Source organism: Haemaphysalis longicornis, unplaced genomic scaffold, assembly GCF_048455015.1.
Source record: "Haemaphysalis longicornis isolate Haplotype H1 unplaced genomic scaffold, Haemaphysalis longicornis Haplotype H1 scaffold_7, whole genome shotgun sequence".
Lineage (NCBI taxonomy): Eukaryota > Metazoa > Arthropoda > Arachnida > Ixodida > Ixodidae > Haemaphysalis > Haemaphysalis longicornis.
In genome coordinates, this window is record NW_027526422.1 from 121,456,593 (window position 1) to 121,476,560 (window position 19,968).

The 19,968-nt window shown below is 53.1% G+C and overlaps 1 protein-coding gene across 5 annotated transcripts in view; it reads left to right on the top strand.

Annotated features, from left to right (window-relative positions):
* The window catches only part of Ssh (Protein phosphatase Slingshot), a 307,781-nt gene that overhangs the window by 236,417 nt on the left and 51,396 nt on the right, over positions 1-19,968 (top strand). For all 5 annotated transcript variants that reach the window (XM_077678870.1, XM_077678869.1, XM_077678871.1 and 2 more), the window contains exons 5-6: positions 11,575-11,756; positions 17,264-17,329. In XM_077678870.1, the coding sequence (XP_077534996.1) occupies positions 11,575-11,756; positions 17,264-17,329 (248 nt within the window). The remainder of the gene's footprint in view (positions 1-11,574; positions 11,757-17,263; positions 17,330-19,968) is intronic.

Below are 19,968 nucleotides of genomic sequence, written 5' to 3' on the forward strand. Positions count from 1 at the left end.
CGGCGCACAAAAGAGCATCGCACAATGAGCTAGCCACCGAACAAAATGTAGGGAAGCAAGGCATGTGGCCTGCACGCGCATGCACCAGGGAAGTGGGCGTACAGCTCAGGACAATGTGGTTTCAAAAGAAAAGAGAAATGTACTCAAAGGGGTAATCAGTGGAACCGGAGTCAAGTGTCTTGGACAGATGCGTACAGGCAAGAAAGGAAGATCGCAATTTGCGTGCGCCCTCCTTGACGGATGGACAAAAATAAACGGGGTGCACAAATCATAAAGCGTTAAAGGGTTGCAAAGTAGTGGTGGGAACGCGGCCTCCTTCCCAACAAGAAATTGCATTGTCGAGCCGGACCAGGCTAATAAAGCTGCTGTACTCGGTGTCAACGCCCGAATCAGCTACTGGACAATGAAATAGTGAAACTGTTTTCTGGTGGAATCGGGTTTGTGCGAATTCTGATGGTAAACTCCAGGGTAGGATTAATGCACAACGTGATAAAAATAACGAGGTCGGCAATTTTAATCGAGGGATAAGCACCTCATTTTTAAATGTGTGTAGTAGCGCTCAAAAAACAACAACAATGTAGCTCGCTCGGTGTTCAGCCTCCTGTAACGCGCGACGAAATAGTTGGCAGTTTTACGCGTCGAAGTCACACCTGGACCGCATGAAGGGCTACGGATTAATTTAGGCCGTTTTTCGAAAGATATTTAACGCGCGCTGAAGTCTGGACGCATGGGCGTTTCCGTTTTTTTTGCCTCCGTCGGAATCGAACCCGCGTCCTCGTTTACGCGATCCACTTGGACGCCCTGCCTAGCCACTGAGCCGCCCCAACGGGTGTAACGCGCGACCGGTAGGGAAACTTGGAGGAGCCGCGTGCACCTGCCTCTTCGCGTGCCGGAAATCGCCGTGACAGGATCGCGCACTTATCCCCCTCGTGTACAGCGTTGCGCAAGGGCGCCGCCGAGGGAGGCGGCTGGCGGTCAGCTCGCCGTGACGAATGCAACGAGGCTGCAGGCGCAATTGAGCCATCCGGGAGGGGCCAAGGAAGGTAGCACATGCATCCGCTCTCTGGGCGGCCGAAATTGGTTGAAAGTGAGCCTGGCCGAGCTTTTGAACGCGCCGACCCTCCCTCTCGATCCCTTATTCTTTTTTTTTTTTTTTTTTTCTGGTGTCAGCTGACGTTCTAGTCGTTTCGCGGCGCATTGTTTACGGAAGGGCTGGCAATGGGGCCGCCTGGAAAGGGAGCGGGGCTGCGGTGTTCAACGAGGGTGCGTACACGCCGAGGAACCCGGGTAAACGCCGCTCCCCCGGGGCGAGAGGCCGAGGCACGCTACGCTGCTGCTTGGGTGGGCGCGTGGCCGACGCACGACGCGCGAGGATGTGGACGATTAGCCGGGCTACTCACTCCGACGGTGCGGCCCTTTTGGCGGCACGACTGATTAAGTGCGGCCCGTGCTAATCAGTATACTAGGGGCCCTTCTACCACCTTTCACGATCTATTCAGGGTGTTTATCTTTGGCTCATTTTTCGCCACCGCGAGTTTTTTCGGTTTACGTGCGTGACGCCCGACTCTGCCTTCCGGGGACACGCACTCATTTTAAGGCGCGATCGCTTTTCTTTCTCGTTTTTATTTTCCGCTTAGGCAAGTTCTGTTGTTCTTGCTTGAACTAAACGCGCCTCAAAAACTGGGTGCAGGGAAAGCAGGGCGCAGTCAATTTAGCGGGGAAAGCTCAACCACCCCAAAATGCGCGAGATAAAATGTTTACTTTTGTTGTCCAGTTGCGAGCACGAGTGTAAGTCATTTTGGAGGCAGCAGTTAGTGCGCTGGCCATCAACATCTTCGCGGAGTACATGCGTACGAGGCAATCGCATGTGCGAACAAATCTGTCGCATTCATCACACGTGGTCGGCGGTCGAGGCGCGGCTCTCAGCGTTGCACGTAAGGAAGACATAGCGTACGCCGTATGCGCTAGAAAGAGCCTGATCGCCACCGCGTTCGAATATCGCGTTCAGAAGCACGTCCATTTCAGAAGCTTTCGTAGTTCTATGGCCTGCTTGAACTCTCCGTATGAGGGCCAATAACGACGCCAGAAAAGCGCGCCCGCAGTGTGCGAGGACAATTCGAAGGCCAATGCGGGTAAGTTGCCGCGGGAGCGCTTTGCAGGCTGCTCTCGCGAAGGTCTGCCAAGGGTAGGAGTCTGCACACGCACAGCTGGGCGAGGTGTTCACCACTCGTGCGTGTAGCTGGAGCAAGCGGGCCAGAACCCTACAGACGTTCTCCCCTCCACTTTCCTCCCAGCCGGAACGTTTTGCGCAAGCGGCAGAGGTTGCTGCGCTTGACGCCCGCCTCAAGCGTGTGGCGCAACCTCGACGACAACCACCGCTGTCGAGACACGCGACGCGAAATTTGGAGTCGCCGCGTCTCTCCCTACTGCTTTGGCAAGCGAGCATCGTCGCTGGGGGTTTAGGCCCAAATTTTAAAACGTTCCTTACCTTACCCCATTTCCTCACCTTACTGAAGGAGCCCTTCATGCTCCCTTACAGTGAGGCGACCTTGCAGCTCCGATTCTCATTTTTAAAGCCTCCCTCAACCTTCCTTACCAAAGGGCGCCCTTACTCCCGTCAAGGAAGACATTCGTGCACATGGGTGCGAGGGTAAGCGCAATTTGTTCTTAAAATGTGCCTTCATTAGCCGTGATAGGCATGTAATTTGTCGTGTTTTACATTTATACGGGCATATATATTTAATGTTTGCTTATTGCGCAGTTCTTGAAACAAGTTGTACCGGTCGGTTACTGCAGTTGCTTGTAAGTCAAATCTAGTCTGGCAACAGTCTCACGTTGATTTTTGTCAACATCGCATTTAGCGTCGAAACGTGCGAGCCAACGTTTTGTGCGAGCGTAGCGCCAGTGTAACCATGCCCGGGAAAGTGTATTACACAGAAGAAAAAAAAAAAAGAACTTCTCCAAGAACTGGTACGAAAATACAAAAACTTTGTAGAGTACAACAAGAGCAACGCCATGTCGCTGCACGCGAAACCTAAAGTGTGGAAGCGACTTTGCGACGAATACAACAGCATGCCCAACGTGTGCCCGCGTGATGTAAAACAACTCCGCGTCATAAGCGTTTCCTCTTCGTTGCGTTTGGTAGCCGACGTACTTTGGGAACAGGCGCAAGCACACCGCCTGCGTAACTACCCAGAGCCCATTGCTGACTGTGGGCTGCGAATCGTTGACGAGGTTGCTTCTCAAAATCACGCGATTCCCAAATTGGATGCGCAAACCATACCCTCTAAACAACCGCTCACACACACACACGCGCAAAAAAAAAAAAAAAAAAACTCACCCCGCCGGGAATTGAACCCCCAACTTCAGCGCACGGGCGCGACGCGCGAGAGCACTGCGCCACTGCCCAAATGATGCTTCGTTGCGAAATAGCCTGGGTAATAGATGGAGGCCCATCCTTCCGTGTCATACGTCAGTGTTTACTAGCTGGTTTACACAATTCCTGGCTGGTAAACTGAAATTTCTTAAATAGCGCTTGCACAGCAACGTTCCCCGAAGCCCCCACAATAGCTTATCGCCATCAACTCCGCTGCTTCGCGAAAGCGCTCGCAATAATGTGTGTGCACGGCTGCCGGCTGCGACTGCGATTTCCCACTGCGGGGATAGTGCTTCTGTACTTTGGTTTTACGTTTCACATGAAAAACCTTGGCCGATGTTGATGCCTTATTACCCAAATTACCCTACGTAACTCTTCTTCTGCACGAAACTGACCTTACATTTTCTACAGGCGAGCCGATCGCACACGCATTTGCAGGTTGCAGCTCCGGGGTAGCGGCGTCGCCGAAGAGCACGGCCGAAGCCTCGAACGCCAAAATACGGATTGCATTAGCGCTAGTGTTGAGTTGTATGGGCTTCGTGGACGTTACTGAGTTTATTACACTCCAGAAACTATGAAAAATAGAGCCGCATTCATTGCGGCACGAATGTTGTCGGGGAGCAGTTTTCGCTTCTCGGTCGATTCCCGACGACGCGTCCGGCGATCGGTCGGACGACCCGTTTTGTTGGCGTCTTCGGTCGGCGAGTCAGTCACACTACGGCGACTTTCCATCGGCCGACGTGTTTGTGGCGCCGTCGGCGTAGTATGACAGCGCGGTCGGTCAACTCGGCAGTTGGCCGATGGTTTGGCGACTCGTCGGCGTCGCCGTCGCGTCGTCGTCGCCGTCGTGTCGGCCTAGTGGGAACGCGCCTTAACGAGGCGTGTGCCAAGTGCTGCGGAGAAGTGTGCGTCCAGTTGAAAGAGCGGGGTAAGGTCGCATCAAGGTAGCCCGCGAGCGACCTTGCAGTAAGGAGACATCAAGGGAGCGTTTCGTAAGGAAGCCTCAGTAGGGAACGTTCCAAAATTGAACTAAGGCCTCCTTGCGAGTTCTAAGGCGACCTTAGTAAGGTAAGGAAGGTTTTAAAATTTGGGCCTTAGTCTTTAGAAGCTTGGCTGCCCGGTGCATAGTCGGTGGGGCTGCGTTCAAGCTGCGTCTGTACCGTCGGTTTGAATAGTTGCGTCACCGAAAAGAGCGAGATGGAGCGATTGCGCTATCCGAAGAAGCAAAACCAGGAAACGCTGTGGTTGGGGGCGTCTTGGAACGCTGCAGCCGGCGCAGCACAAGCGCGAGCAGGCCTGTCCTTTCGCGCGGCAAGTGGTAGTAGCCAGATCAGCTGATGTCGTGGTCTTGCGTAAGCATGGAATTACTAAGCTCGCGATGCCGTTGGCAGCACTTGACTTTGAAGCAGCGTTGATCGGCCGTGCGTGTGCCTGCATTTAGAGCGCACGAGTTAACGAGAACATTTCCTGTATGGAGACCCTGCGGAACTGGTGCCACGGAATCACGGCCTATTTTTAGCGCACTAACTTTGATGGCGGCTGCCTTCGACAGTTTTATTTTGTTCTTATCTAGCAAGTTTTCGATGAATAAGTATGCATTTTGGGGGTCGGAATCGTGGTCTAGCCTCACTGCTTTCGGTATGATATAATTACCAACGCCCAGTTTTATTACACAGGAGAGGATAGTTTGCCAAACGGCAGCCGGCTTTTGGGATTGTAAATCGATTGTACGCCAGAAGTTTTTTCCTGGATAGCTTGCTGAGCTCGTCGTCATGTGCTGGAGTGGGCCGTTGTAATTAGTCAAGCCGTTGGTAAGGCGATTACGAAGTTGGTGACAAACAGCATTTAGGACCAGGTTACAGTAAAGATGCCTTGCAGAACGACTATTAACAAATTATTTCGTGATCTAACCACGTATACAAACCGAAGGATATCATACCCCGAAAACAAAGAAAAACGCGTGCATCGTATGACCTGACCGTGTGCGCCCTAGACGCAGCGTGCGCAGCGCAGATATACTGAGCGTGGTAGAGGCGGTCATTAAGGCGTCAACCTTAGGCGCCCCATTCCATTGTGCGAAAAACTGTCGTTGTCTTGTCAAGAAAATGGCCGCTGCTTTGAAGTAAAAAAAAATTGCCCCCACCTCCCCGAAGGGAATCGTGAGGAAGTGCGAATGCATTTCTTGCGCCGAGAGTACACGGCGTAGTAATTCTGACATCGCCTTGAGAGGCGCCCAGCCAGCGAACGGTCTAAACTGGAGCAGAGCGAGCAGGAGACTGTAGCGAGAGAGCGCGCGCGAGCCGACCCACGGAGGTCTGGCGGTTTATCGCTGCATATAAAGGGGGGTACGCCGCGCTGAGCGCGCCGAGCCAGGTGGCTGAGAGAGAAGGCGGGCGCGCGAGGAGAGAGCGAGCGAAGGGGGAGGGGGACGCGCTCAGCGGCGCACGGCAGCTGCCGGGAGAGGAGGTGGTGCGTGACGTCACGGTGCGAGTGAGGAGAGGGATGCGAGCGGCGCACACCGCCGCGCCGCGAGGGAGCGGTGAGGGCGTGGCGTCACGTGGTGAGTGACGTCACTGCGCCGTTGCTACCGACGCTCCTCTCCGCTCTGCACCGTTGCTAGGGAGAGCAGGGCTGCGGACGCCGCCGCCGCCGGCGGTGGATGGTTTGGGGTCGCTTATAAAGTGCATCGCACTTAAAAGCGCGTCCGTGCACTCCGTACAGATGGTTAACCAGCGTAGTCAGTGACGTGCGGCCGCTGTGTAACCGCGCGTTTCGCTCCCTCGGGCGCGCCGTTCCTACTTACCAGTGTCGGTTAGAAGCGAGAGTGAACCCAGCCAATCTCTCTCTCCTTACTTTTTGATTGGTTGATTGTAGGGTTTAACGCGCCGACGCAACGCAGGCGATGAGGCGCGCCGTAGTGGAGGGCTCCGCATTAATTTCGACCACCTGGGGATCTTTAACGTGCGCCGAAAATCTCGTACGCACGGGCGTGTTTGCTTTTCGTCTCCATCAGGAAAGTGGCCGCTGCGCAGCGGCCGGGAATCGAACCCGCGTCCTCGTGCTCAGCAGCACAGCACTTTAGCCACTGAGCCACCGCGGCGGGTCGCCCTTACTTCTGCTGACCCCTCTCTAACCTGGATTTTCAGGGCACGGCGCCGGCGCAGATTTTTGCGTACACGGGACCGTCTGATTTCCCTTTGTCCTAGCCATATAGAGTCTCGCTTTAAAAATGTGTGTGATTCTTTGGGATTGGAGCCCGTGTCTGCACAGTAGTAGCCCTGTGCCAATTCCGCACGGCGCTAGCGTAGAACGAAATCTGTCGTTCCTTTGTTCGTGGCATTTACACGAATCGGGAGCTGTGATGGGCAATGTGCCCGCTTGACAAAAATCCACGAAATTATGAATTGGAAACCGAGTAGTTGTAGAATGATGGGGGCCGTGGGACAGCCGAACGTGACTGCACGTGAGTAGAACAGGTGCTGGGGAAGCTAAAAGAAGCCGGTCGAAGTAATTTGCGCCAGACGGCAAACAAACAAAAGTGAAGAACGACGACGCAAGTGCGATGTACTGAGATTTAATTATGCTCCAACCAATACGTAGACAAAAATCCGACGTTTTTGTCAATAAACGTCGGGTCTATAATTAAATCTCAGTTCAGTAACTTCCCGACCAGACAGAAGTCTATCAAAATGTTCACCTTCAAATGCGATGTAACAGTGAAGAAGTTGTTAGAGGTATCGCCAGGCTGTCACCCTTGCAGCACGTTATTTTGGGTTGTAGCATCGTCTGTGGGTACGCATATGTCGTCGATGTGGTGCAATATTAAAAGACTTATTATTAAATGTTCGTGCGTGTACATAGCGGCATGAAAGCGTAGCAACGTTTAAGTCTGTGCATGTGCTGTACTCGCTATATGCCACGCCTGCTCAGTCATTTTATCGCGTAACGTACGGCTGATTTACTCGCTTTTGCGTCGTCACATCGCGTGGTACCCGCGGATACTTCCCGTTGGTCGACCGATCGCCGAATGGTGTCGCCCTGATGGAAGGCTCCAAGGCAAAGGCGTCACAATGATAAAACTCATTGGAGTGCCTGAATAGCTTGGCAACTAAAGGACGGTTGCGCTTCCGAAGAAGTCGACCAACTTCTGCACATGGCCGCTGTTGTCGGGGTATACGTGGATTGAGGGGGCTGGTGGGAACGCGCGCCTGCTCTCTGAATGCGCGATCGCGTGTGCCGAAAGCGTTTCCATGTTCACGGGGTTGAAAGGACACGCAAGGGGGGGAGGTGTGAGGATTTGCTAACGCTCCTGTATGGGGCCGCTTTTCGTGTGCAAACGCTGGTCGTCGCTTATACGGCGCGCTGGTTGAACCGACGCTGGATGAACAAAGGCTCCCTCCCGCTCGCGCGTCGAGAAAGTATATTTGCTCAGACCCCGTAACTGGGATTTGGGGCGGCTGTGATTTCGCTCCTTGCGTCGGCGAAGCTCAGCAGCAAATAGGCATTCGTGCCTGGAATCGAGTCGGCCAACTGATACGGGGCTCCGCGTGGGTGTGGCCTCTTCAATCTGTGTGTAGTCGCCTGGCACAGTGCTGCGGAGAGGGCAAAGTTCGCGAAATTTTTACAGCGTTCGGTAAGCGAACTGCAGGCGTCCTCCGTTCATTGTCTTTCTCTCTCTTATCTCTTCTCCTCCCCCCCCCCCCCCCCCGCGCCACACACACACATTTATTTTCGCAGGTGTGCGCTTGTGTATGTGTGCATGTTCACACATGGTACGGATGGGCAGTTAAAAATGCTTCTAAAAATCAGATTCACGAAAGGGATCCTCTTCGTAAATAGTTCCTCTGCACGTTTTGTACAAAATCGGTCACTGTTTTCGTTCTTTTTTTTTTTCCGGAGCGCAGGAACATTTCTTGAGGAATTTAATAAAGACACTAGCCTTCGTGTGTAATTTGAGGCTTTTAAGGTGCCGTTCTTGTCAAAATGTTTCCTTGTGCAAACTTTTTGTCGTAAATTGGCGGTTGCCGCTCCGGTGACTTGTATCGTCAAGGAGGTCATTATTATTACGTGGTGTCTGGCGTAGCTAATTTCTCTCTCGACGTCTGTAAAGGGGGCCACACGCTTTTTGATTCACAAGCTATTCTTTAGGTGAAGGTACCCTGTCAAGGAAAGTACGGATAGGTCTGTCTCCAGCTAAAAGCGCCAATTTCGTCTGGCCATAGTTTCGGCGATTTGGCAGGCCGCGAACCGTTCCGGAAGGCCGCCATTGTCGCTTTTTCTTTCGCCTCGGCCCCCTTCACCCGGCCCGTTCAGTTTCTTGCTGCCAACCAGGCAGAGCAAGGGCAAGTGCGTATTGTCAGTGGGAATTTTCTTCGCCAAAAACTTTTTCGGGTGTGGTTTAAAAAGAATAGGACGCTAAACAGACGAAAGCTAAAGTAGACGCAGACGACACACACGGACGCAGCCGCCGCGGCTTAGTGGCTAAGGCGTTGTGCTGCTGAGCACGAGGTCGCGGGTTAGATCGAGGTCGCGGTGGCTGCCTTTCTGGTGGAGGCGAAAAGCGAAAACGCGCGTCGGTTGAGATTGTGTCAAGCACTAAAGATTCCCTTAGAGGTCGCAAGAATTAATCCGGAGCCCCCCACTATTACTTAACAAGCGCCTGTATTAAAGCGGAAGCTTTCTTAGTGGAACCTATGGCGTTCTGTCAAACTAATGCATTTCCCTTAGACCGATTGGTCAACCTAGAAGCTCTGATAAGCTCTCTGCACACACGTCGCGTGCGTGAAACCTGTTTTCGGGTGTGTCAAAACGGTTACTTGCAAATCGCGAGAAATGAAAGGCAATACACGCAGCTAACACGAAGGAGTACACTGTACATGTAAACCTGGGTGTAAGGAAGTTGACGAGAGTTCGCAAATTTTCGTTACTTGCAGGTTTCGAGGTAAGGCTCGCGGGAATGAAGCAGAAACGAAGCCAAAATGCTAGACGTCAGCCGGGGTGAAACCACCCTTCATGGATTTATATCACAGCGAAAAACTGCGTGAATTTCGCCTCCTCTTTTCGCGCGAGCTCTGAGGCACTACACGGCGCCTCAAAGAAACTAGGTCACCTACCCGCGTATTAACAAGGGTAACTTAGGTATCACTTTTGCTTTTTGACACTTTTTTGCGCCTTCCGTGGCCAAAGGACTGTCGAGTGGCTGCGTCCGGGCGTAGTGGCAACACTACGTCTGTTGCCGGCATTTAATGAAGTCCTTTTCACTCACTCACTTGCGCCTTCGCGCGTTTACAAGGACCAAACTTATGCCGAAAGGGTGCTTTTTTTTTCCGAACTTGGTGCTCTTTATAGCACTAAAGGTTGTTGAGAATGTGCTAGCTAGGATAGTATTCCAGGCGGCAGCGTTCTTCTTTCTGGCCAACGGAGACGGCGTTTAAAATTGTTCGCTTTTCTTGAAAAGGCAACTTTTCGTTTTCCAGCAGAAGCACTCATCACCGGTGAACCGATACTACACATAGAAGTGGAGACGCGTGACTATACACGCCGACAGGACGTCCTAGCGCCTCAAAACTGAAGTCTGGAACCGAAGTCGCACTCGCGCACGGCAGTTCGCGGTGCGGGCGAGAAAAAAAACGAGAAGGGTGGTTACACTTGCTAGCTGGTGTGGTATCGCGCTACAGAAGCAAGACCGGAAGGGACTGCTACGTTAGCCACGGAATGGTGTGGTATCGCGCTACAGAAGCAAGACCGGAAGGGACTGCTACGTTAGCCACGGAATGGTGCTAGACCCTCCGTTAATAGCCACCACCACCACCATTACCATCATCATCATCATGGCGAATTTCGTGTTTAGGCGATTCCAAACGTTTTCATTGCTGCTGGTTCTTTACGGTAGTGGCAGTATTCGTTAAATTAGTTCATTTCTCCGGTCTACTTTTGAGTAAAAGTGCCAAAAACTATGACTGATCAGCTCGCCGACTCGCCCATGCACTCAGTACGCGTGATTAACCAGCGAAGCTGTAATAGGCGGCCGTTGTTTACCCGCATGTTACTCCTCCTTATGATTTATTAGAGTATTTCTCATTGTACGTTGCGTGCTTCTGGTATTTCCTTTTGTTCCCAGTCCTGCTCACGGTTTGGGCCGTCCTAAACAGCCTGCTCTTCGGGAGTACGTATGACGCGGGGCGTATACCCACTTCAAAGTAACGTGCGGCAGGCGTTTGTCACTGTTTCGTTACCTCTGCTACGCCTGCGAGCGAGACATCCCTTGCTTCTAACGACTCTCCAATCTGCCCCCCCCCCCCCCCCCGCCCCCCCCCCCTTTTTTTTTTTAGCCTATCCGCTAGGGGTTGCGCCCGAGGAATATTTCAGTGAGTGCACGGGACCGTCTGATTTTTCTTTCGCCTGCCGATACAAATCTCCCCTTTAAATGTTTAGAGTAGTAAAGAAGTCTAAATTTAGTTTCCACCAGATTCCCTCGACCGTAGTACTTCGTTGAATGCAATACTTTCTTGCGTTAGCATTTGAGGGTATCGCGTGCTGCTGCTGCTTGTAAAGTGTGTAACGTGTGCATGGACGAGCGAGTAATGCTTACGTAACATTGGAGGGATGATCGACCGTCCAATCACACAGAAGCCTGGCTTAACGTTATAAATAGCGTGGCGTGCGTGCCAGCTGTGGTGTTGCTTGGTCGTGTAAATGCCTGAAGCGCTTATATCTTTTAAAAGACACAATCTCGCCACTCGATGACCGCTCGGGGGATATATAAATGACACGTCAGATGTTCCGGTTAGCGTAAGGCGCAAGTCTGCTCGTTACAAGAAGGAAATAATGGGGAACAGGACCTAGCTTAAAGCCGAGAGTTGTGCCATTGTTATTCCAATAAAGGCTGACAAAAATATGGCCCGACTGAGTACCAGCGAAATGACACTTGTCTGATGCGGCGCCAGCGCTGTGACGTGTGTGCGCCGTGTCAGAGTGGTTGGGGTCGATACTAGAAGTGGGTGTACGTGGCTCCTTCTGCTATAGCGGTGCAAGAGGCGATTAAAAGGAAGATGCCTGTGTTAGTGCATTGGCAGTAAGACCTGGGCAATTGCTAATCAAGCTTTGATTCCGACGTGTTGCTTACTTAATGAGTGCGCCGTGGGGCCTTTTGTCGTTGCTGTTGTTGCAATCAGTCTCTTTCCCTCTCCCCCCGACAGGCGGTGAAGCTGGAGAGCGCGCACCCTGCGGGCCGCACCCGGTACCTGGTGGTGGTGTCCCGCACGGGCTCGCTGGGCGCCGAGGAGGCCTGCCTGCTGGGCATCGACTGCAACCACCGGACCACCATCGGGCTCGTCATCCCCGTCTGGGCGGACGCCCGCATCACGCTCGACGGAGACGGGTACGCCCTGCTGTTGCCGCTGTCGTTGCATACTGACTCAGTATACCTATCTGTACAGCTGCGTTGCGCCTCTCCCTGTATGTAAGTGCGAATGGCTCTGCCCTGGACTTCCGACTGCTCCTATATTGCGGCGCTGTCCTCTTAGACTATTTCGTCTCTGAACCCGGCGGACGACAGATAACACGATTGTGGGATGAGAAAATTTAGAGCCGTGCACGCTGCTGAAGTTCTACCTGTCAGAGTCTGGAGCTGCTCGTAAGCTTCCGCAGATCGTGCGAGCCGTGCGCTGGCTTATTCGGGGCGGTCCGCGAGGTCCGAGTCCCTGGTGCGAGGTCGTTCACCCCTGGCCGCTTCCATTTTGGGACGCCCCGTCGTCGGCACGCAGCCACTATCGATATACGCAAACAAGGGGCCTCACGTGCGCGCATCCATTTACTCCGCTCGTTTTAGAAAGCCAAGCCTCTACGTCCGCCTGTTTCTCTCCCTTCGTTTTTACTCGCTGTTTGTATTTTTGCCCCTTCCCGCTCCCCAGTCGCCCATAGCGCAGGCTGTTACGTATACAAACCGCTCGCGTCAAGCCGCCGTCGTCGTTGCCGTCGTTTCCAGGGGGCCTATGGGCGAACCACAAACACGGGGCCCAACGAAAGCCCTGGCAACCGTCCTCTGCCTTTACTGGATTACTCGGCCTATTTCTAGCTCTTTTGGGGGCGAGGAAACGACAGCAATTACGCTTACATAAACAGCGGTCCATCCACGGAGACCAGAGCTCCTCCCACTGGCGCTGATGTTACTCGGGTCGGAGCGAGTCTGTGTCCACTTTGGTTCCCTGCGATAGGAAGCTAAGTTGGGCACTCCACCAACGCTGGATCTTTCGTCCCTCATCGTCAGCCATTTTTACAAAGGGCAGTGGAGCGCCTCAACGCGGCCACCGGTCGAGGAGCAGACTTGAGAGCTTGTATGGTTCATCCACTGATGTTCTTTAGTTCGTTTCACAACCGCATGCAGCACAGTGGATGCTAGACAATTTTCAGCTTGTGTAGCCGCCCACTTAGTGCGGCTAACTCACAGTGACATTCCAGGGTGGCCGGCTGAAGATGAGCGACAACAGGGCATTGGGGCCTTCTCGAAATTTGGAGACCCATCCTCCCGCTGGGCTCGTGGAACCGCAAGACCCCAGCAGCTATTATTAGGCAGTTTTAGAATAGGAAAACCCGGCATTGGGGGCCCCCAACAAGTTAAGGGAACCCAGACGCAACGCACTCGCGCGCAGCGGGTTTTAAAAGTGGGCGTCCTCAACAGTCCGCACCGACTTGCGTTGCTGGGGTCGGCTCCGGTGTTGGGAACTTTAGGCTTAGCATCCTGGCGGACATTTAATCGCTGCTATCTGAACAACTGCGAATGACAATCCCTAACACAACTTTTCACCACACCATCATCCCCTTTCTCGCGCGTGGAACTTTATTTTCGCCATAATGGCCATTTGAACGATCGGTGACCAAGACATCTGCCGTGGCGTGTTTTTGATTTTTCGGCTCATGTAGCGCTATCCTTCGGCCACTCGTTGCACCACGCGCCGCGGTGCCGGGTCGAACCGTAGAACCTCCGCGGCCGGTCTGCGTATGCTTAGCATCGCGGCAGATATCTGATTGCCTGCTTTTAAAAGCAGGGGTGATAACAATCCCTAGCACGATTATTCATCACACTAACATCTACTTTCTCGCATGTGGAACTTTTTTCACACTACTTACTTTCTCGCATGTGAAACTTTTTTTCGCGATCAGGTGGATTTGGATTGGAAGAATGGCGACAAGCTGTAGCTACCGGTTCGAGCCGCTACCGGTTCGAGTCTGCGCCGGTTCGAGCCGCTTCGTGGGCCCTGCGGGCAGACGTGGCCGGCGTGTGTGCGAATCGTTTCCGAGTGCAGAGAACGCTTCACGATTTCCTGGTTTATCCATTCCTTGCGAACGACGTGCGGAATCTACAAATTTACCTCAGCGATCGTGGTAGTTGATTGGGTGGATCGGCAAACGAGCCGCAGGTTTCGCTTCAGCTGTGGTCACGCGCTGTCTCGCTGGCTGCGAGAGCGACGCAAGGAACGCAAGCTTCTTTTGGGGCCAGCTTTGGGGCGCGTGCTATTTTGGCAAAATAGCGTGCGCGCTAAAAAACCCAAAACCCCGAGGACGGCCTGGGTTTTGCGCATGCGTGGTACGGCGCCCCAAGCCGCTTGGGGAACCCAAAGCATTAGGGCCCCCTATTCTGAAGCTCTCTATTGTCTCTTGTGGGCTTCCGCTAAACATCCTACCTGTGTATACCTGCAGTCGTGTGCCGGGTCTCCGCTCGACCTTTGTGCGTAAATAAGCGCGATTGCGATCGGCACGTGTTTATGCACGCGCGGCGTCATCTACGCTTCATTTCGCGCTGTTTATGCCTCTTTTGTGCGGAAGGCCGCACTGCGGGTGGCCGTTCTGCCACAAACATGTTTTTTTCTCTGCGCTGCGTTGTTCCCCCGAGGGGAATGACTCAGCTAACGACGCCGGCGTGCACAGTACACGTGTCGGGGGTCAAACAGCGCGGGTCGACACTTCACTAAACGACACTATAGTGTGTGAAATGCTCTCTTACCTGTTTGTTTTACTCCATCTTAAGTCCTTTAAATTCAGGTCTTGTGATCTTTCTAAACTCCTGCTTTCATTTCGTTTCGCGAAAATTGGCGGCGGCATAATCCGATGCAGTTTAGATAGAGTTTAGTGCAGGCTGTTGTCATCCGGCAAGTCTTAGGGCGCACAAATGATCAGGTCAATTGCTTGGACGGGGCTGTTTTTCCGTTTGCACTTTTCTGGGCATCGTTATTTCTTACCGTTCAGTACACTCCGCTATCACTCCATGAGGCGCATGCAGGCGTAGCAGCTTGCCTAAGAAGACTTGTAATTCAGTGTGTTCGTGTCTTCAGTTTGTCTTCAGTTTGTCTCGGCAGTGAACACGCAGGTGAACTTACAGTCGGCGGCCAGGGACTAATTTTCATTACTGCAGTGAGCGCGCGATGTGCATGCGATGGAGCCGCGCAGAATTAATGCGTTGGGAATAAAATCCTTTATGCGATTCATGGACAGGACAACTAACTGCAGGCCGCAATTCGTTGTACGTTTCGTGCTAGATTGGCGCCGTCATTCGTGTGCACACCCTTGTCGGAAATTTGCGTGGCAACATTTATTGCGAAATTCCGAACGAAGTCTGTCAGGGAGAATGTATTGCGAAATCCGCTTCTTCATCCTGGACAAAATCCCGCGCTTGAGTTCGCTGTAGAATGCGCGCTGAATCTGAAACCCGCTAATGTTTTCGTTATCGAAAACGGTCGCGAACACTATGTAGGCCCGAAACAAATCCCCACTGGACTGCGCGTAACTGATGGGGGGAGGCGGCAAAGCGGTACGCGCAGGAGCCTCCGAAGGAACGATGCGAAGGCTTTAGGGTTTACTTGAAGACTGGTTTACTTACACGCACGTGTGCAAGCCGCAGCAACTGCGGGCGCGCACAACAAACACTGGGGTTGGGGGTTCGCCCGCACACGCAAGCACGCGCCTCTGTCGATGGCGCGTTAGACGGCGAGGTCCGCAGGAACAAGGCGGGGTTCGTGGACATCCGCTGGGCGGGAACGACGCAGAGCTCGGCGCTGAAGATGAAAGGGTTCGCCGTCCACACCTCGTCTTCCCTTGTCTACTTATCTGTCGCAAAGCGGCACCTTAGTTTGGGGAACACGCCGACTGGTCGCCAAAGAATTTTCACTCGGTGCGTGTTGCCGCGTTCCGCGTCAAGATCCCCCCCACAGCGCCGAATTCAGGGGACAGTTCGCGTAGTCGCCCCATTCCCAGCAGGTGGTGGGCACGTAGTTTGTCGCGGTGTTGGCGCCAGCGAAAGGACTACTCGTCCGCGGCCTGTTCATTTGCCCCGGGTGCTGTCGGGCCCCATGCAGCGCGGCTGTTGCTCCCCGCTATTTCCGCTCGCGGCAGACCAGGACGCGCCGCGCGGGCCAGAGCACCCGCACGCACTCCCGGTCTGCATGCCCCTGCTGTTGCCGATGCTGGATTGTCGCCGACTTGGGCCCTGCGCGCGGCCGGCGCGTAAGTGGCGACGTCGTTTGTCTTCTCGAGCTCATTTCGTTGCTTGATGCTGCTGACGGTTAACGACTCTTACAGGGACGTCGTCGTCGCTGATGGAACTGCTTGTCGTACGCATCGTCGATTTCCCAGTGTACTCGGATGCCGCGTGTGTTTTACGTTCAGCACATTCAACTGCACGGACTGCGCTTTCGCGTCGTTCGCGCCTATGTAATCTGTCGACGTTCTTGACGCGTGCCGCGGTGGCTCTCGTAAAACAGTTCCGCGGGAAGCGGCGATGGCGCTCATTTTTGCCCGTCTGCCGGTGTGACGTGTTTGTGTGCTCGTGTGCGCCGAAGTTCGTGTTTGGGCTCGTGTGTTTTGCCTGTGAGTGAACGTGATGCGGCAACGCTCCCTTCAGAATGGGTTAAGTAGACAGCATTGTGCAGCGTACTTGGAGCCTCGTCCACTGAGAGATTTAAGGCCTTTGGGGTTATCTTCTTTTCAGGAGTTGCTTTATATATGCAATATTTTAGTGCATATTTGAAACCAGCGCCAACAGGAAGTTACACAAACGAACTATTGGGCTTCCTCGATTTTCTTTTCCGGATCGTCCGCGGACTGCCCGAGACGCGAACCGACGCTCGATTTTCCCATGTATTCCTATGGGACTTCCGATCCTAACGCAGTCCTCGGACTGCCCGCGGATCGTCCAGGACTGCTAAATCGAGGAGGCCCATTATGGACCAGCGCTGCTGCTGCTGTTCGCCTTTTGTTTAACGCTGGTTTCAAACGTACCGAAACTTGCCCAACTTTCACTCCTAGTTGCAATTGTTTAGTTTTTGTGTCCACAGTTTATGAAGTGCCTGTCTGGCTTTTCGACTCATAATTAGCGCGTTATTGTTCATTTGTAGACCGACCTGCTGGCTGTGGTAAAGGTTTGCTGGGCAGAGTTTTGTTAAAGGTGACGAACTCATATATTGGCAGAGCAAGTTGTCGGACGTCGGCTAAGCTTTGCGGACATAGTTATTCTAAGTGGTTGCTGGTGCTGCTTTTTTATGTTTGTGTTAGATATAAGGGCTGTCATCGTGTAGGCGGGCGAGGTTATTTTCGGGAAGCTCATTACGAGGCATCTAATGAAAAGCAACGTTTGAGAAAACTATTTCAGTTCGCTTAAGCGTGTACGTGCTAGAAAGAAAAACGACAATTAAAAAAACGTTAGGAACAATTTCCGGCACGTTAAAGAAAGCCTGACTCATAGCGATGTATCAGCGCGGAGGTAAACACTGAGTCTTTGTGGAAGAAATCGCGTGGTTGGCTGGAACTTACGTACGTCCCCCCCTTACCCGGCATGCCCGAATTATCGTTTAGCGACGATGTTGATGACCTGACCTTCGATTTCTCTGTGTGCAGGGGCTTCAGCGTGACCTCCAGCAGCGGGCATTACATTTTCAAGCCGGTCTCCGTGCAGGCCATGTGGTGAGTGCGACCTTCCCGTATTCCTGCTTCGGTCTTTTGTTTGTTTGTTTGTTTGTTTGTTTGCTTCAACTGGTTATAACGTCGCTTTGTTTGGGACCGCGGATGTATATTCCCTGCTTTTGCGGCCCTCTCTGCAGTTGTCTTTCAGCGATAACTGTTTGACGTGCACATCGTTTGGGCCTGCTTCCGCCACCCTGTGGCGCTGTCGGCGCTTTTATTAACACCCGCGAACCCGCTTCAAATGAGAAGCGCTGAAGCGTTGTTTGTACGCGCTGTGCTTCCGAGCAGAATCGACGGACGTAATTCACGTATATTACGCGTTCGAAATGACGGTGCTGACGGCGCCTATACTCGAGCGCTTTGTTGTACAGCGAGTCGTGACCACTGTCGGCGGGTCGTAACCCCTTTCTCACGCCGTCGTTCCGCTAAATATAAGGGCCCCACGACTGCCGTTCTCGGCCCTTGACGTGGTCGGTCCTTGGCACCATTGTCTCCTGCCCTCCGCTTGCGGTGGAAGGTAGCGGTAGTGGGTGGCCTTTGTCTCTCGCCAGCACGTCAAGTTCGGCAACGCCCCCGTACCGGAAACGGGCCGAATTATACCGCATTGTGTGCTCCTCTTTCGTCGCGGACGACGGCGGTGGGCGCCGGTAAACACGCCCGCTTCAAGGACATTCTTCGATCAGGACTTTAGAGCACGTGTTTATTACCGCTTGGTGAAGGTCTTAAAGGCCAGAAGATCTAGAGACGGCGTTGTTTTTACCCAAAGATGGCCGTAAAAATGTTATTACCAGGCACGCGCTGCGCCTCAGGAGCAAATCACGAAGAAAAGGAGCGCCCACCTCCGTTGCTAGGCGGTGCTTGGGCACTCGCAGAGCCACGGGACAGATCGTGGAGGGTGCTGAGCGGACGAGCGCTCTTCTCAGTCGGCTGAATCAGAGGTGTAATCGAAGGAAGCAGCGGTAGCATTTCGGCTGGCGTACCCGCAAATTTTCCCGCCATTTTTCCGCGGGGCTACCATGGTTGCCAGACCAGGACTGCCCTCTGTTGATTAGCTCGCATCATCCGTAAAGGCCGCGGATCTGTCAGCCTGCTCTGGGTATACAAACCCCTGCGCGCTCGCCGCGCGGGCTCGAGCCCGAGCCCGCGGCGCGAGCGCGCAGGGGCTGGCTACTACTTCCCTCGATAACACGTCTGGTTGAACCAATTTAAACCGTTTACGTTGGCTTCGCACGTAGAACGGCCATGCCGTTGTATGCGCACTTGCGAAATGCTCGTTTGTAAGAAACGCTTGCCCTCAAAACTTCACCCGCGGGACTGCAGTGATTTTGCATTCCTACACGTACGCAGTCTCAGGTGTTTCTGCCGAATGTTTTTCATGGTGGGCGAAATTGACACTCTTCATTCGCGAGCGCGCTTCAGCGGGTTCCTACGCTGGTTTGTTATTGTACTTTGACGCATTTCCTTTTATTTGCGATGTAAATAAACGTCGAACAGGGGGGCGTAGTTCTCAAACAGTCTGAAAGTTTCAGTGTTCAGAACTTGAACGTATAAGTTGACCGTACTGCCGTGCTTGCGCACATGGAAACAAGAGAGGCCGGGTAGAAAATAATTGTTTGCGGGGAAGTTTTGGGGTAAATGTTACTGGGACAGAGTAAATAAGAAGACACGTGACAGGATATTGGATGAGGGCCGAGTAGTAAGACAGATATATCTCGTAAGCGCACTTCAAAAACTCTGTTACACTAGACTTTTTGCATGGTTACAAAGGAACGGCAGCATTCCAAAAGGGCGTGAATTTGGCACTGTGAAGTATGCCAGAAAGGGTGTTCTTTTTTCATTTCATTTTATTGATATTTTTTGTATTTATTACCCACATGCCCCTCAGTGGGGAAAAAATTCAGGGCATTCAAACATTTCGCGGCGCAGTGAAACCGTGCGGCACACTAGTCCGAAAGTTTCGTGGCCGTTATTGTGCTCAAATTTGGTAAGTCCCAAAGACTTGGGGCTGCGAAATTGTGCGGTTTTTGGGGTTTATACCACTACTGGTACCCGCTTGTGAACTTAGCGTGCAGGCTGATTTAATAAGCTACACTGCAGAGATGACTAATTAAATGCCCGAAGTTGGGTTCCTTTCTTTTTTTTTTTTATGTTGCACCTGCATCGTGCCGCACAGCAAATGAGGTGCCCAGGTCACTCGATCCACCACAGTCGGAACGCCGTTAGTGACGGCTGATCAGGCCTCGTGGCCGGGGTCCTTGTTATTTGCCCCGTCCGTCCCCTTCCTCCCTCGTTTCGACGCTGTCGCTTTCGGCCCAGCAGGAAGCATTATTCGCGCAGGAATTCGATCCCCTTCTCGTTCTCTTTTCGCTGCTGCCGTCTCGTTAGCGTAGTCGTTCTTTGCCGGCGCATATCCGCGCGTGCTCTTGAACCCGCTATTTACGAGGATGTGGGGTATGCAGCAGCGGCGGTGGATCGCGGCCGCGACCTCGGCGCAGCGCGGCGGCCCCAAGTGCCACAAATCACGCAACTTAGATCACCGTCACGCTTCGCGGCCCCAGCAGAGTGGGGAGGGATTTTTTTTTTTTTTTTTTGCAGCTGCTGCGCTACCAAGAAATACCAATGAGAGCTGTCCGTGCACA